The sequence below is a fragment of the Phaseolus vulgaris genome, chromosome 3 (assembly GCF_000499845.2).
Source record: "Phaseolus vulgaris cultivar G19833 chromosome 3, P. vulgaris v2.0, whole genome shotgun sequence".
NCBI lineage: Eukaryota > Viridiplantae > Streptophyta > Magnoliopsida > Fabales > Fabaceae > Phaseolus > Phaseolus vulgaris.
The window spans coordinates 7,126,688-7,142,714 of NC_023757.2; the positions used below are offsets into that span (position 1 = coordinate 7,126,688).

The following is a 16,027-nucleotide window of genomic DNA, read 5'->3' on the forward strand; positions in this document are numbered from 1 at the left end:
CTTTTATCTCTAAAATTGATTTTTATTTAATAATTTTAAAATCATTTTTAATTAAATTAATCTACGGTTATATTTAAATTTTTAAAATCTTTTTTAATTAAATTAATTTTACACTAAAAAATTCAATCTTTCTTAAATTATTCCATTATTACAATTATGTTATCCATTCACTAATTATTCCATCATTTAAAATATAGGTAATAATGAAACAAATTTAATTCCAAAAACAAAAAGAAACAAAAATGAGAAGGTACACGACTTCTTTTTGATAATTTTTTCAGCCATTAAATTTGTTAATCTTAAGCATGATTTTGGTTGTAAAATCTCGTATATGTGGTGCACAACTTACCTATTATAAAAATAAAAGAAACTTTTACTCTTTTTGAAAATTTACATTTTAAATTACACCAAATTGAGAAAAAAAATCTTCAAAATAGTATAGGTGTTTTGATAAACAATACAATCTACTATCAGTACTAACCGGTTAATTTAGTTTTTAAAAATAATTTAAAAGTAAAAAAAAAAAAAACATCTTCAATCATCAAATGTTTATAGTAAAAGTTGTATTAGATTATCATTACTATGAAACTAAGTTTTAAGAAGAAATAATGAATCATAGTAAAAACAATTGGAGAAAATTGTTGAGATGTCTTCTTTATAATTCAAGTAATATCCTTATGCAATTTGTTTTAGTTTGAAAATTGTAAGCTTGAGATGTCTTCTCAAGTTTGATAAATTTATAAGTGTTATGTGAGGGATAGAAGATATTATTGGAGAGTTTTCGAGAATATAGGAATAAATTGTATACATAATCATAAACTAAGTTTCTTTCTATAATGGATTATTATAAATAGGGGTGGTAATGTGGGTTGGCCTGCTCCTCATAGGCGTCATGCGTTTGACTCTTAAAATGTTGGTCAGGTTGGCCCGCCCACACAAGGAATGTAGGTTCATTACAATGGCCTGCCCCATATAAGAGGTAGCCTGCGAGCCTACAAGCCAGCGAGCTAGTCCGCATAAAAAAATAATTTTAAAAAGAAAATAATTAATTGTCTACAATTGAAAAATTAAAATTTTATATATCCCTGTTTCAATTCATTCAATTAAGATAAAATTATTAAGGAATTCAAGTATAAGGGTTGTTAGAAGGCTTGATTAAAAATAATTAAAGTTTAGTCAAGTAGATTAGTTTACTTTTCTGTTATTCGTTTTTTGTTTTTGACGTTTCTGTTCTAATAAAAAGTTCTTCATTTTATTCTACGCTTTTCTCCATCTTTACATTCTATATTTTGTAATCCTTTTTCGAAGTTGAATTTGGTTTTGGAGATGGATAATAGTGAAATAAAAATAATGTGAGACGACATTCTCTATTAGTATTTTACTTCCTCAATCTTTTTAGGAAGTTTATTTTCAATTGAAAGTAGTTTTTTTAACAACATACAAACCGATTGGTTGTGATTTCTTCAGTAATAAGGATTCCAAATTTGGGTCTCTTCTTGCAAATTGAATATGAAGGTTACTAACCATGATTTTTGTTCCCTATTTGTCATTCCAATTCTAAATTTTGCTTTTCTCGTTTTCAATTCATTTTAATTCTTGATCATTTTCATTTATGCACTTTATAATTTTAGTTTACATGTTCTTTTTGTCTCAATTGCATTTTAATTTAATGTCATTTACATTTTCCGTAATGTCTTGTTTTATGTTCCAACAATTTACATTTACTACAATTTAATTTTTCAATCATATAGTTTTCTGCAATTTACATTTCTCGTAATTTAAGAAGATTTCTGTCATTTACTTTTCTCGCAATCAAAGATTCTTCCATTTAATTCCTTTTTCATTTACGTTTTTGCTTATTTTTCCCTTTTTTGTTATTTCTTCGTATACACATTAAACAGTCTAGTAAGTGATTGCTTACTAGAAGGTTTAATCGTTGTTTGAAGAATCTGTCATTAAATTCATTTCATTTTCTATAAAGCAACCATTAGAAGGTCTAGCAAGTGATTGCAGACTAGACGGTTTGACAATTACGCTTTACTAAATTTTGTTTCATTTATTTTGTTTCTCATTTATATTGCCTTTTATTTTCGTGTCTTTACTTTTCTGTTATTTATATTCTTGCTTTTACACTTTCATGTGTTGCTAGACGGTTCATTGTACGATTATCTATATATTCAATCTATTTTTATATTCAACTTGTTTTACAGTACATACCTCGAGTACTACGCGAAATAGGGATCTTGGACTTAGAACTCCCCTGACACTTGCGCGGTTACCAATTGTGAATCGCTTCTTATCATAAGTCCTTTGAATCCCATCTCCTTGGCCAACAACATCCATACTATCAATGACTCACACTATGCTTGATTATTGTTGGTTTTGAATGAGAATTGTAGAGACTACTCTACAAGTACTCCATCGATCCTTCTAGGATAACCATGACTCCACTTCTTTTGCAGTTGGAAGACCCATCTATTGATAAGATCCACCTCGTTACTTGTGGTCCTGAGCTTTTCAGAGGTGGGATCAACTCAACAATAAAGTTGACCAAAACTTGCGCTTTTTATAATTCCTCGTAGCTCGTACTTCAAATTATATTTAGACAACCGAATGAGATGGTGAATTAATAGGTTATATGTCATGTGTGCGTGTTATTCACATAACATTTTTTGACCATTCTTTGATTATCCTTTATAGTTACTACCTTTTAAAGTGATGAAAGGAACCTGACTTTAAGATGCGTCTGTGTTGTGATCATGAGTCCTATGAAATGTCACTCGCGTCCAATGACAAAATGGCTCGAGCATGGTTTGCGTCTTGAGCCAGTCGCACCTCCTCCTGCAAAACCTTCTAAGATAATGTTGAAGTCACCCATGATGGGTTTTTCATGTTCATCGCCCAAGGGCCAATGATAAATAGACGCATCGGCCGACACCTCCCTTCTTTGTGTTGATATAGGCTTTTTCATTGCCTCCTCATATCAATACAAATGTCCTTCATTTGTTAGACTGACCAACTGGTTAGTCAAATCATAACAAGCATTTGTGTTGTGATCATGAGTCCTATGAAAGACACCATTCTACACGATTTAGGTCGAGCACCCGCCTGGTTGAATGTGAGTACCGAAGTAATTATCAGCCAATATCTCTTTTCTTAATGTGGATAGAGGGGGACAAGGGTGACTTCTCCTCTAGGCGATGTAAGGTGCAAATATTCTCTCAACTGGTGACCCCATACGATATGCCTCGTCTCTCCTTTGATTCCAATCCTGTAAAGTTATCTAGGTTTCACTAGGAGTTGGAAGCACTCTTCTTTGGCTTTTCTTTTTCTTCATAACTTCCTCAACCTCGATATGAGACAATTTTCGTGCTTGAATCTTAATCATATTTTCAACTCAGTTATAGATTAATGATTCACTAAACAAATTCCTCAAAGTTCTTTGACGAAAGCATATATGAACATCTCTTCATTATACAGGTGAATGCACACCACTATGTCACAAAAATGACTGAGGTATTCTTTAAGGGTCTCATTTTCTTTTTGGCGAATATCAAAGAGATTTGTGGCTTTTGGAGGCTTCACTGCATTAGACGTGAATTGGTCAAAGAACATTTAGGAAAACTTCAAGAAAGAGGTAATAATCTTGTCGGGGATGTTGTTGAACCATTGCAGTGCAATTCCTAAAGAGTTCCGAAAAACATCGTGCACCAAACGACGTCTAACTTGTCGAAGATCTTCATTTAAGCGTGGAAAATGCGGAGATGTTCTCAAGGTCAGGTAACCCCTTGAAATTTGTATCTTTGGACATAATGTTGTGAGGGGGTACGGGGAGAAATGATGAGTGTCAGACGATACTGGAATATAATTCAAGTTGACTCTTCGTTGACTAGGCATTTGTGGCGTAGTGTCTAGTGCAGCTTGGCATTAGCCTTCTACATATCTTCATGTGCTCTCAAGGCATCTTCCAATTAACGTTGGGACTTCTTCGCTTCTTAGCGAAGGATTTTCCGCTCAGTTGATCTTTTCTGTTTGTCGTCAAAGAGCCTCCATTTCATGTTGATCTGTCTCTACTTGTTTTCTTGTTTTGTCATTCTCTCGTACTAAATCCTGGTTCATGTGAAGGATTTTCTAGAGAGCTGGGATGTTCCATGTCGATTTGGGCCATTTGTTTGGGACTCCTCATCTAGTTTCTTTAGAGTAGCATGATTAATGAAAATGGGTGAGAAAAGTTTTACCTTACCCCAAAATGGGCACCAATGTTTTAGATAAGAAGTAGTGACTTGGTATGTCACTCTCTTTCCAATAAGCTAGTTTATTACTATTTAGATGATATTCTTCGCTTGATCCTCCTTTATTAAATTACAGTATTTATAGAGTCACCACCACTAGAAAACCTTTCTAGGAGATTTAAAGTATTGAACAAATATCTTAGCATGAATCTAAGGAAAATATAGAAGATTGAAGGATTGTGTTGTTTGTTATACAACGTCCTTGAAAACTTGCCAATTGCATTTTGCGGATACACTCCCGAGGACCCGTAGGATCGGTCATATATTCTTTGGCTATGAACCACTCGCGGAGTTGACGAAAAACTATGACGATAGAGAAATCATGAAGATTTTAAGAAAGCAACAAACCTAAATAAAGTTTTGTGTTGGAAATCTTGAAGATTTTATTTTTTTTTTCTTTTGATTTTGCTTTATGACTATTTATTGAAATTGTTCACTTTTTTCATCATAATTAGTCCAAGACTGGTTGATCAATAAAATATCATTTTTTAAGATTATTGATATAATGATTTTAGCACAATCTTTATCTTCTTTTCCATCCAAGAGGTGGCATATTGTCATGGTCTATGGTCTCAAAATCCACAATAGTGTACTTCTTCTATGTTTGATCATTGTTACTACATTTTCATCTTCTTGCATGATAGAAAAATGGTTCTTAGGATTTTGTCAAAACTCTAGAGTTAATTGTTATTATATATGTAGTAAAATATTCCTTATGTTCTTCTTACTCTCTAAAATTCTATTATTCGAATTCATTATCTACTATTAGACAAGACTTGTGAACAACATCTTTTCTTTGCTAAATTTGAAGATTAATTTGAAAAAGAACATGTTAATTTAATCTAAGAATTAGAAATAATCAATAATATAATTTTCCTTTATATTTAATCAAACCAATTACTTGTTAGTATTTATAAAACAATAAATAAATAAAAAATTGTAAATTTACTTTGAAAAAAATAAAGTATAGATTATTATAATAGTTTTCTCATAAAATTATTCCTAATAAAATGTGATACGATGAATATTCTAGCCTTATTTTTTTGAATGTTTAATATCTTATTCATAAATATTTTGATTTATGTTTAAATATTGTAATTAATGTTTTGAAATGTATTATAATTATAAAAGATTTGTGATGGGAAGCTATTGGGCTTATTTAATTGGAAATCTGGGCCCTTATCTGGAAGCCCAAGACCCGAAAGAGACCTAAACACAAAACCAGGTTTTCATTTGACATTTTACAATCCCCGGTGGTTCTTTCTTTCTCTGGTTGTGGCCGTTGCTCGCTTGCAGGGACTGTGTAAGGGATCAGAGAAGCGAACAGAGAGAATATAATTTAAGAGAAGAGAGAAGGAGGAAGGGTTTGGGATTGCAGAAATGGCGCATCAAGGGGAACCAACCAAGCTGCGGTGGGGCGAGCTGGAGGAGGACGACGCCGAGGATCTCGACTTCCTCCTTCCGCCGCGGCAGGTCATAGGGCCCGACGACAACGGCATAAAGAAGGTCATCGAGTACAAGTTCGACGAGGATGGCAACAAGGTCAAGATCATCACCACCACGCGCACCCGCAAGCTTGCCAACGCGCGTCTCAGCAAACGCGCCGTCGAACGACGCTCCTGGCCCAAGTTCGGCGACGCCGTCCACGAAGACGTCGGCGCACGCCTCACCATGGTCTCCACGGAAGAGATCCTCCTCGAACGCCCCAAGCCTCTCGGTAACGCTTCTCTTCTCTGCGGAATCTATCTTTTATTACCATTTTCATCACAATTTCTCTGTTTTCTTTCTTAATTGCACTGTGGTAGTGTCTGTGCTGAATGGTAATGTCTGTGGTAATAAGCTATTGGAGAAAATACATATTCTGCAATTACATTGAGTTACTTCTTTCTGTTCACAATTCTGGATAACCTTCAGATACATCATGATATGGCTCTATTTGTGGCATTTTTTTGGACTTTCAATATGGTTTTGCGATAGTGACACTTGCACACTTTATTTTAGAGAGGTTGGGTGTGTTCGATTCCTATTTTCAAAAAAATGGTTTTAGTTTTCGAATGTAACTAAATAACATTGTTCGAAGTTGATTGTTGAATTGTGGGAGAGGTTGAATATCATGAAACTAAACAGGAAAAGAAAATATCTCTCTCAGTCGATTCTGTTTTTTGGTTTTAGGACACTTATGTGTCTAGAACAAATTTCAAAACCCAGTAGATTTTAATGAGAAATTGATTGGTGAAAACTGTAATAAAAAGAAGAATTAGAGGGAAATAGTTTTAAAACCAAAATAACAAAGTGAGAAAAGTCTCTAAATTACTGTGTTTTTAAAAACCTCTGTTTATGCATGATAGTGAAGACGTGAAGTTGAGGTCAGTGTGTTCTAAGTAATTATAGGAGTGTTATAGAGGAGAATAATAGGATTGATTACTGTGTTTGTGTGATTGTTAACAGGGTCCAAAACGGAGGAGCCGAAGACTGGTGGAGACCCGTTGGCTCAATTCCAGAAAGGTGCTGTTCTGATGGTGTGTAGGACTTGCGGGAAGAAGGGTGATCACTGGACCTCAAGATGTCCATACAAGGATCTGGCCCCACCATCTGAGGGATTCGTGGATAAGCCTGCAACATCAGATGGTGCAGCGGCAGCAGCTGGTGCAACCAAGGGAGCCTATGTGCCACCTGGTATGAGGGCGGGGGCTGAGAGGAGTAGTGGATCTGATATGCGGCGCAGAAACGATGAGAACTCTGTGAGGGTAACCAACCTTTCTGAAGACACAAGAGAGCCCGATTTGCTGGAGCTGTTCCGTTCTTTTGGTCCTGTAAGCAGAGTTTATGTTGCCATTGATCAGAAGACAAGCATGAGCAGGGGCTTTGGCTTTGTTAACTTTGTGAACAGAGAAGATGCGCAAAGAGCTATAGGCAAACTCAATGGGTATGGCTACGACAATCTCATACTTAGAGTTGAATGGGCAACCCCGAGGGCAAACTAAATGTTCTGTGTTTTTGCCCCTTTCTTATAAATGCTGTTTTGATCTATTTTTGTACTTGTTTTTGAGAGGATTTGCTATTTAAAACTATACATTCCTTCAACATCTTAACTTGCTTATTCATAATCAGGTATCATCATACCACCCTTCTACACTTATAAACTATCTCATTTTCAAACTAAAAAATGGTTGATCTTTCTTTGCTTAGGATCTTGTGGTATATCAAATTTCTTTCTTCCTAAGATTGTGTTTTCACCTTTTTTTCATGTTCAGAGTAAATTAAGGTTTCCTTTTTGTTTACACTCTCATCTTAATAGTAAGACATTAAATACCCATCACTAAATTGAACTCAGTTTTTCATTGTGTAGTATTTTTTCTATTTAAATGACTCTTCTATTTATGTTCAAAATATAGATAACTTGTCAATTATATTACTAATAATATAACTAACAAAATCATAGAAAATTGTATTTATAACGAAGAAAATCATTTGAATATATTAAGATTCCATTTTTAATTCATGTAAAGAAAGGAAGATAAATGTTGTTTTCGTTTCTTTTAATGGTTGCTACATATATTTGAGTCATTAATTTTAGAATAAAGGTTTCTAGAACACACATTTTAGATCTTATTTATTGAAAAAAAATATTACTCCTTTTGAATTGGGGTTTCAAGAAATTCAATTTTGATTTATGGATAGAACATTTGAGAATAATGAAAGTAGTGCTTCGGAATGATTATTCTGGAAACTTTCTCGAACAATCTTTCTAGAGCAAGTCCAACGTATAACATTTTGGAATGCCTAATTTATATCATTCAAAATGCGTTCCAAATTGGTGAATCCAGATAGAATTTGATATGTAAAAGATAGAGAGAAAGAGACTAAATATTATTGCGTTCATAAGTGTTTGAGTATAGTGAAAGAAAACCAATATATAGACTTAAGAATAAAGTTTTATATACAGTTCAAACAAAACAAGGCACATAGATGACCCAAACAACAGAAATAGAGAAAAAACAGAAAGCAACAAAAAGCAAAGTATTTTGTTAAAAACAATCAACCACATTATACTAATAACCCCCTCAAACTCAAGGTGAGGGACTTTTATGAACAAAATCATTCACATTGAGTTTGCGCCTAAGAAGTTGAAATCAAGTAGGAGAAAAATGCTTGGTAAGAAAATCAACCCAATGATCCAAACTAGGAACATGATAAACAAGTTTTTTGGACAACACTTGGTCCTAAACACAAAAATCATCAATTTCTCTGTGCTTGGTTCTAGAGTGAAACACTGGATTATGAGTTATGACAACAACACTTTCTGATTGTCACACAACATAATAGGAGTAGAGAAAGAAATGGACAGTTACTTCAATAGATTTTGAATCCATAAAATTTCAGCATAAGACTATCATCAACTTCATTGTTGGAACGAGCAATAACACGTTGTTTATGAGACCATCATGAAATAAGATTAGGGACCCATAAAAATTGTTGATCTGGAAGTTGACTTTCTATCATCAACATCAGAAGTCCAATCAGTAACACACAAGGCGATAATAGAAATGAGCTTGGAAACATAAGTAGGTTGCTTATGAAGACCATAAGAAAATGGTACCCTTAAGATACTAAAAAATCCTTTTAATAGCAGTCCAATGAGCTTCCAACTGATTTGACTTAAACTAGCATATTTTATTAACAACATAGTTGGTATCTAGTCTAGTAAGAGTAGCATACTACAATGCTCCAACAACTCATTTATAAAGAGTAGGGTTTAAAAAAATGTTTGATCCAATTTTTGAACAACTTACTAAAAGAAACCATAGGATTAGAAATAGTTTGAGCTTCAATTATCTCGGTTTTATACAAAAGATCTCTAATATACTTGTTTTGAGTCATCACCAAAAACTTATTTGGTTGATACTAAATTTCTACTCCTAAAAAGTAGTTTAGTCTACATAGTTGCTTAAGAGAGAAAATAGAGTTCAAACTATGAAAGATTTGTTGAATGAGAAAAGCAGATGTACTCGTAATGATGATGTCATCAACATATACTAATATGTAAACAATTTGAGGATTATGTTGGTAGACAAGCATAGAAGGATCAACCTTGCTCGAATAAAAGTCAAGTTGCAAAACAATAGTTTTAAGCTTGTCAAACCTATCCAAGTGTTTGTTTAAGATCATAGATATCCAAGTTGCAAGCCAGATTTTTGTGAGTAACCTCAAATCTCGGAGGTTCTATCATATAGATAGTTTCATCAATATTTTCATTAAAGAAGACATTATTAACATCCATATGAAACAAATCTCATCCATTAGTTAAAACAATTGTAAGGATATCCCAAATAATAATCGGTTTGATAATCAAAGACAAAGTTTCATGAAAGTCAAACCCTTGAACTTGATTGAATCCTTTGGAAGCTAACTTGGATTTGTATTTGTTAATACTACCATCAAAGTTTTCTTTAACCCGAAATACCCACTTGCAACCAACAATTTTTCTTTCAGGGGGAAGAGAAACCAAATCCCAAGTGGAATTTTGATAAGTTCTTCATACTCTTGTTTCATAGCAACAATCCAATTCGTATTTTTCAAGGCCTCGAAAACACTACTAGGTTCAATATTGGTTAACAACAATGAATGATGAATTCTTGGATTCGTAATAGCATATTTGAAACGAGTTGCATAGGATGATTTTTAAGAAGAGTCCTAAGTAAAGACTCAAACTTCGTAGAAACAACAAAAGGAACAATATGGTTAGACTAAGTACGTGTAATAAAGAATTTTGTGGGAGGAGAAAAATTAGGACTCAAATTAAAAAAATAAATTGCTAACAGACTTAATAGAAGGAGACTGTGAAAACATATCAACATAAGGAAATCTGATTTCATTAAAAATGACATCTTTAGAGATGTAAATTAGGTCATATTTAGAGAGATGTAGATAACCTTTATGGGAATTAGAGTAGTCGAGAAAGACGCAATTTTGTGAACAAAATTCTAGTTTGTGTTTACTATATGGTATAAGAAAAGGAAAACAAGCACAACCAAAGACTTTAAAAAAAAAATAGTTAGAAGTGTTTTTGTACAGAGTAATATATGAGACATAAAACTGTAATGAGGTAGTAGGTAATATGTTAATTAAGTAAATTGTTGTCTAAAATGAAAAATTCTCAAACTTCAAAGGAAGCGAAACTTGATGTAGTAAAGGTAGACCCAATTCAGTTACGTGTATGTGTTTAAGTGAGTATTCTTTGAACAATAGGCACTCCTAGTTAATAATTGACTATTGTTTGTCAAATAGTCACTCCTTGCTAAGAAACAGAAGTTGTACAAGTGGTGATTAACATATCACACAGTTTACTCATTAGAGAGGATTATCCCCTGTCGACGCATATGAAACTTGTACACTTTCTTCTATGCTGATAGAACATGAACATTGTTTTTCTATGAAGCTTTGTTGGTGCAAAATTTTTAGTAGTGTTTCAATATAACTTAGTCTCTTTGTTTTTTTGTTCTTCTTGAATTACTTTATATAGGTTTGGAAGAACGTAGCCATTATGAATTTATTTTTTACCGTTGAGAAGTTTTAGCTCTTTTAGATATCCTTTTACATCTGACGAGATTACTTAAGTAAGATGCATTAAATACACTTCATGTAGCATTAAATGCTCCTTTCTTGTTTTACGTAATATTCTCAATAGTTGGATGTGCTTATCTCTTCTTGGGGAGTGCACATTTGCTTAATTGTTTAAAGTCGTACAAATCAAATAACATTTCCATAATTGTCAATGTTAGTGTTAGGAAATGGTAGAAGAAAATTAACTTTAGTTCGAACTTAAAGAGATCTTGACGTTGACTTTAGCTTGCATCTATAACGAATCTCTTTGACAAACAAAAGTAACAAACATTTCTTATAGCATAAAACAAACATATATGTTTTTGTGAGGAATGAGGTTAGCTTATTTCTACCGCTTATCGTTTGAACATATTAATTGTATGATAGACGCAAAACAAGATTGCAGAGTGTTGTATTGTTTATCAGACACAACACTTGTATCTTACATGATATGTTGTTTGAACAACGCTATCGTCTTATAGACGAAGTATGACAATGTTTTACACTTAACTTTTTTCAACACCTAGTCACAGTTCTAGGATGTTGGACTTTTGCCCTAACAAGATGAGAGTGAAATATGAAGTTTAAGATAGAGAAAATGAAAGAAAAAGAACCATACGTGATAATCATATTTTGTATAATAATTATTCATCATATATTTAAGATTTTGGACTTGTTTAAAAATATTTTATTTTGAAATTTTTTTACTAATAAATTATATTTTGTTGAAATTGAAATAAATCAATTAAAATTAGGTTAAGTAAGAAGACTTGATCAACCAACTTAAAATAAGATTCACTTTAAACATATATTTTTTTACTTAAGCAAACACAATCTAAGAAATATATATAAAGAATAATAGTTTCTTATATTTATAGTTTTTTTTCTCTTAAGCAAATTCACTTCAACCTAGCTTAAACTAGATATATTGGTCACTTAAGTGAAAGACTACTACAATAAGAAGTCCATAAATATCTTATACTTGGACCTAATAATTTCTTTTATAAATAAATATACAAAAATAAATTCTACTAAAATTTTGACAAATATAATAGATTTAGAACTCTTAAAGCAACAATAAAAAAAATCTCTCAAAAAATTCATCACATTAACTTTCTTTCATTGAAAATTACTCTATAATGAGAAAATTATTTGCTAATTTTTTTTTCTTTTTGTTAAGGTTGAATTTAATGATATCCAAACTCATGTAAACACTTGATTTTGAATTTATCAAAGATTTATTTCAATTATATTGTTGATATCTATATTTAACCTTTGTATTATTAGTTTGATCACTTTTTTTTTTGTTTGATTAACTGAGATTTGATTGAAATTCAAAAACACTTTTAAACGTAAAATGTTGGAAAGATCACCTAATTGGTTAATGCTAGGAATAGATTGATTTTGATGCTAGAAATAGATTGATTTGAATCATGTATCTTTCAAAACTCATGATCTATATTTTTGATTGATTGATTAATTATAATTGTGAGTGGAGATTGCAATAAATCATATAGGTTTCTTAAAGAATTAATATGTAAATAATTTTAAGAGTTGATGATATGATTTAGATTTACTAAGATAAGAGTATTTTTGAAGTTATTTTCATGAGAGGTGTCCATATTTTCGCATTATATTTTGTCACATCACATCATTTCAATTTGTGTGCCAATTTTTCAAACAACTACTTTTTCTCAGAGTTTGATTTATTTATTTTCTCTCTTTACTCTTATTCTTATTTTTATCTTCATCGTTAACTTTATTATCTTGATCTCTTTATTTTTCACCATTTACTTTTTATTTTATTTAAAAAGAAAATATTTAATTTCTGTAAAAAACATGTACAAAGAAAAACCCTGCTCCTTTATTCATAATCATAAGCTTCAATATATAAGTACTTATTTTTTTTTTTAAAATAGACATTTGATTATGCCTATCTGAATTGACAGTTGATGAATAAATTGAATGTACTAAATTTTAATTGAAATAGTTTAAATAGTTAGAAGTTTTGAGTTCTGACAATAAGTGAAGGAAAGCTATATAAATTAATTTGTTTGACCATTACAGTGGAATCATGTGGAGGAAGAAAGTGTGAGATCTTGATCTTCACAAACAACAAAATAAGCAATAATCATTCACACCCCCTTTGAGTCCAATGTTTGGTGCCAATGTTTGAAATTAAAGTGGAAAATATTTAAAATGCAATCTCCAAGAGATACAAAACTAAAATTTCTATACAATTCCTCATTCTTCATTTAATATTTGAGTCAAAGTCACATGCTACATGTTTAATTCTAAATCAAAGACAACAATTTCAAGCCACATATTTATGATAGATAAGATTTACAAGAACCAGAGATCTCCATCAAGATTACCTCTTTTGGGCAATTATTCATTCTTTCTCCCAACATTTTTTTTAGCTATAGATTATCATAACTTCTAACATATACCTAATTATTTTTTTTATCAGTAAAAATAAAATAAATATGGAGTATTTTAAGGATGTTTTAACTCTACTACAATGAAATAAGTTATGTATATGCATAACTTTCAAAAAATCAGAATACCAACAAAACATGTATACATCTGAAAACCTGGTCTATCCGCCATCAAATAGTCTCAATATATATCAATCTTCTACCTTTATATTTAAATATTGAAATGACGACAATTGTCAAGATTACACAAAAACCAAATAAAAAAGCTTTAAAAAAAACTTAAATAACTTTAATTCAATTTATTAGCAAAAAATTTATGTAATAAAACATGCCTAGATAGTATCTACTACGGATTGAATAATTACTACTTGTCACTCTGTCGCTCCTCTTTTGTTTTCTTTCTCGTATTTGTTCCTGGGTCTTTGATCAGGAGTAACCTTACAAAAGGTTCTCCAAGAATCAAGTAAGTGTTATGTATGAGATTTTGTACTATATTAATAAAAACATATCTTATTCTCGTACAACATGCTTATTTATAGTGTTTGTAATGAACTATCTCATTTATGGACGTATTTAATGTATATATTTATTAAAAGGATATTACTTGATTTGTTACGTATCTCCTTATTTTATCTTAGTGCATTAATTCTATAAAGTTGGACGACCTCCAATACCAAGTAACATAATTCATTCAATCCCAATCAATCCCACCAGTACACTTTACATAAAAAAAAAAAATCAAACAACTTCAATTCAATCCATATAATCTAAGAAAAAGTACATTTTATTTCTTAAGAGCTAAGTAGCAACAATTTTGAACCCAAAAAAAAACAACAAACTCCTAATATGTGTATTGTTGAAGATAAAAAGCAAAATCCTGCAATGTTTAGCGTCACTCGTGCAAGAGATGCCTAAATATACTCTATTCCATAAAACAATGAGGATTCCCAAGTCAACTTTATACACTTTCATATTTGTTTTTTCTTTTCTAATATGATATTTATACAAATCATTATTAACTATTTAAAAGAAAATGTTAAAAGTGTTGTAGTATCATTCTTCGTATTTCATTCTTACTATGTTCTCTTTCAACAAATATTATTGCAACCGTACGTCTCCAAGGATTTATTTATCTCAATGATAATAATTTATAATAATGACAAACGGTTTCAATGATTTGGTTCAAACCATTTCACACACCAATGAAAGCACTAATAAAGTGAGCGTGTGAGAGTTGCTTAATAAAGATATATAATGCAACCTCTCTCCACACAAAACATAAAACAAAAAGTTATGTATAAAAAAATATATATATTTAAATCGGTCCACTCGTGAATATACATTTATTAAATTAAGTATTGTTCTTGCAAAAATGTATTGTTTTTGCAAAAAAACTGAAGACTCTACTCAAGCTAATATTACAAACTTCACAGGTTGATTTTTCGGATTGGACTTTTAGGTTTGGACACTCCAGAGCTTTTGATTTCTCCTCTCACAATTAGGTGTGTACCTGTAAGGCGTTCTGATGTCAAAGTTAGAAATAATTTATATTATCATTAAATAAAATTCACTCTACTTACCTTTTAGACTGATATCCTATTTATAGTATCTCTTTATTGGACTTATAACTTATTTGAGCCTTTCTTTTTGCACCACCTATTATTTTAAACGCACCCATTAACTTTGGATCTTATCAAATTGAGTCTTGCTACAATGATAATATATATTTTTTTATTATTTATATTTTTCGACATAATCTCTTAGTATATTCTTTCGGTTACACCTCTCGATCCTAACAGTACAACAAGTATAATCTAACAAAATTTGACTAGAAAAGTCCTTAATCAATGGTTATTAGCAATTCCATGCTAATTAATTTATTCGAATCCTAAAGATTTAAGTGGAAAAAAATGAACAGAATAAGTTAATGAACCCGGTCACGTGCAAAGTAGTAATTACCAACAACATTGGAATTAACACGATTATAGCATTACACCAAGTGTTTAATTAGATTGTGAAGATCATCATTAGATTAAACATTTGATTACTTTCATTTGGTAAATTTGTAATAGATTCCTTAAAGGTGTGAACGCATAAACCACCTTAATGTTCTCAAACAAACCATTCTGTCTCGACGTAATCAATTACTTATGATGCTTAATTGATTACTAATTCGGCAGAAGCTTGGTAACTATTTCCTTGCTTATATGTTTTAAAAAGAAGATAAATAAATTAGTTTAATGTGATGGCTGAAGGCCTGGTTTTGTTAATGTATAAATATTTTGATGGTTTTCCCATTTTTTAAAATTGTATATATACCTAACTTAACTTGTTTAGGGTTGTAACATCTATAAAATATTCTTTATATTCTTTATTTTTTTCCAATAAAAAAACTAATTAATAGGTAAAATCGGTTGACTTTACTTCTTGATTGACTTAAATATTTGATAAAAACTAAATACAAACCTAATTGACAAATGTAAAAACATAAAATAATGAAGGGGAAACTTTATTAAAGTACGTGGGTAAAGATGAAAAAAATAATGATAATTTATAAACTAGCTATTTTAAAGAAAATGAATAAAGTGATTTACCAAACATTTTTTTGGTTAAATATGTATAAATTAATATCTTATAAGTTAGTTGAAAACACATAATAGTGTATTATTAGGTCTTGAGTTTTTGGAAAGATAA

The 16,027-nt window shown here is 31.1% G+C and overlaps 1 protein-coding gene across 1 annotated transcript; it reads left to right on the top strand.

The window, feature by feature from the left end:
• Window positions 1-5,450: 5,450 nt before the first annotated feature.
• Window positions 5,451-7,625, top strand: LOC137806492 (uncharacterized). The gene is made up of 2 exons (XM_068606642.1): window positions 5,451-6,009; window positions 6,741-7,625. Exons 1-2 carry the CDS (start codon window positions 5,673-5,675, stop codon window positions 7,274-7,276), a joined length of 873 nt encoding a protein of 290 aa, XP_068462743.1. The 5' UTR covers window positions 5,451-5,672; the 3' UTR covers window positions 7,277-7,625.
• Window positions 7,626-16,027: the final 8,402 nt, after the last annotated feature.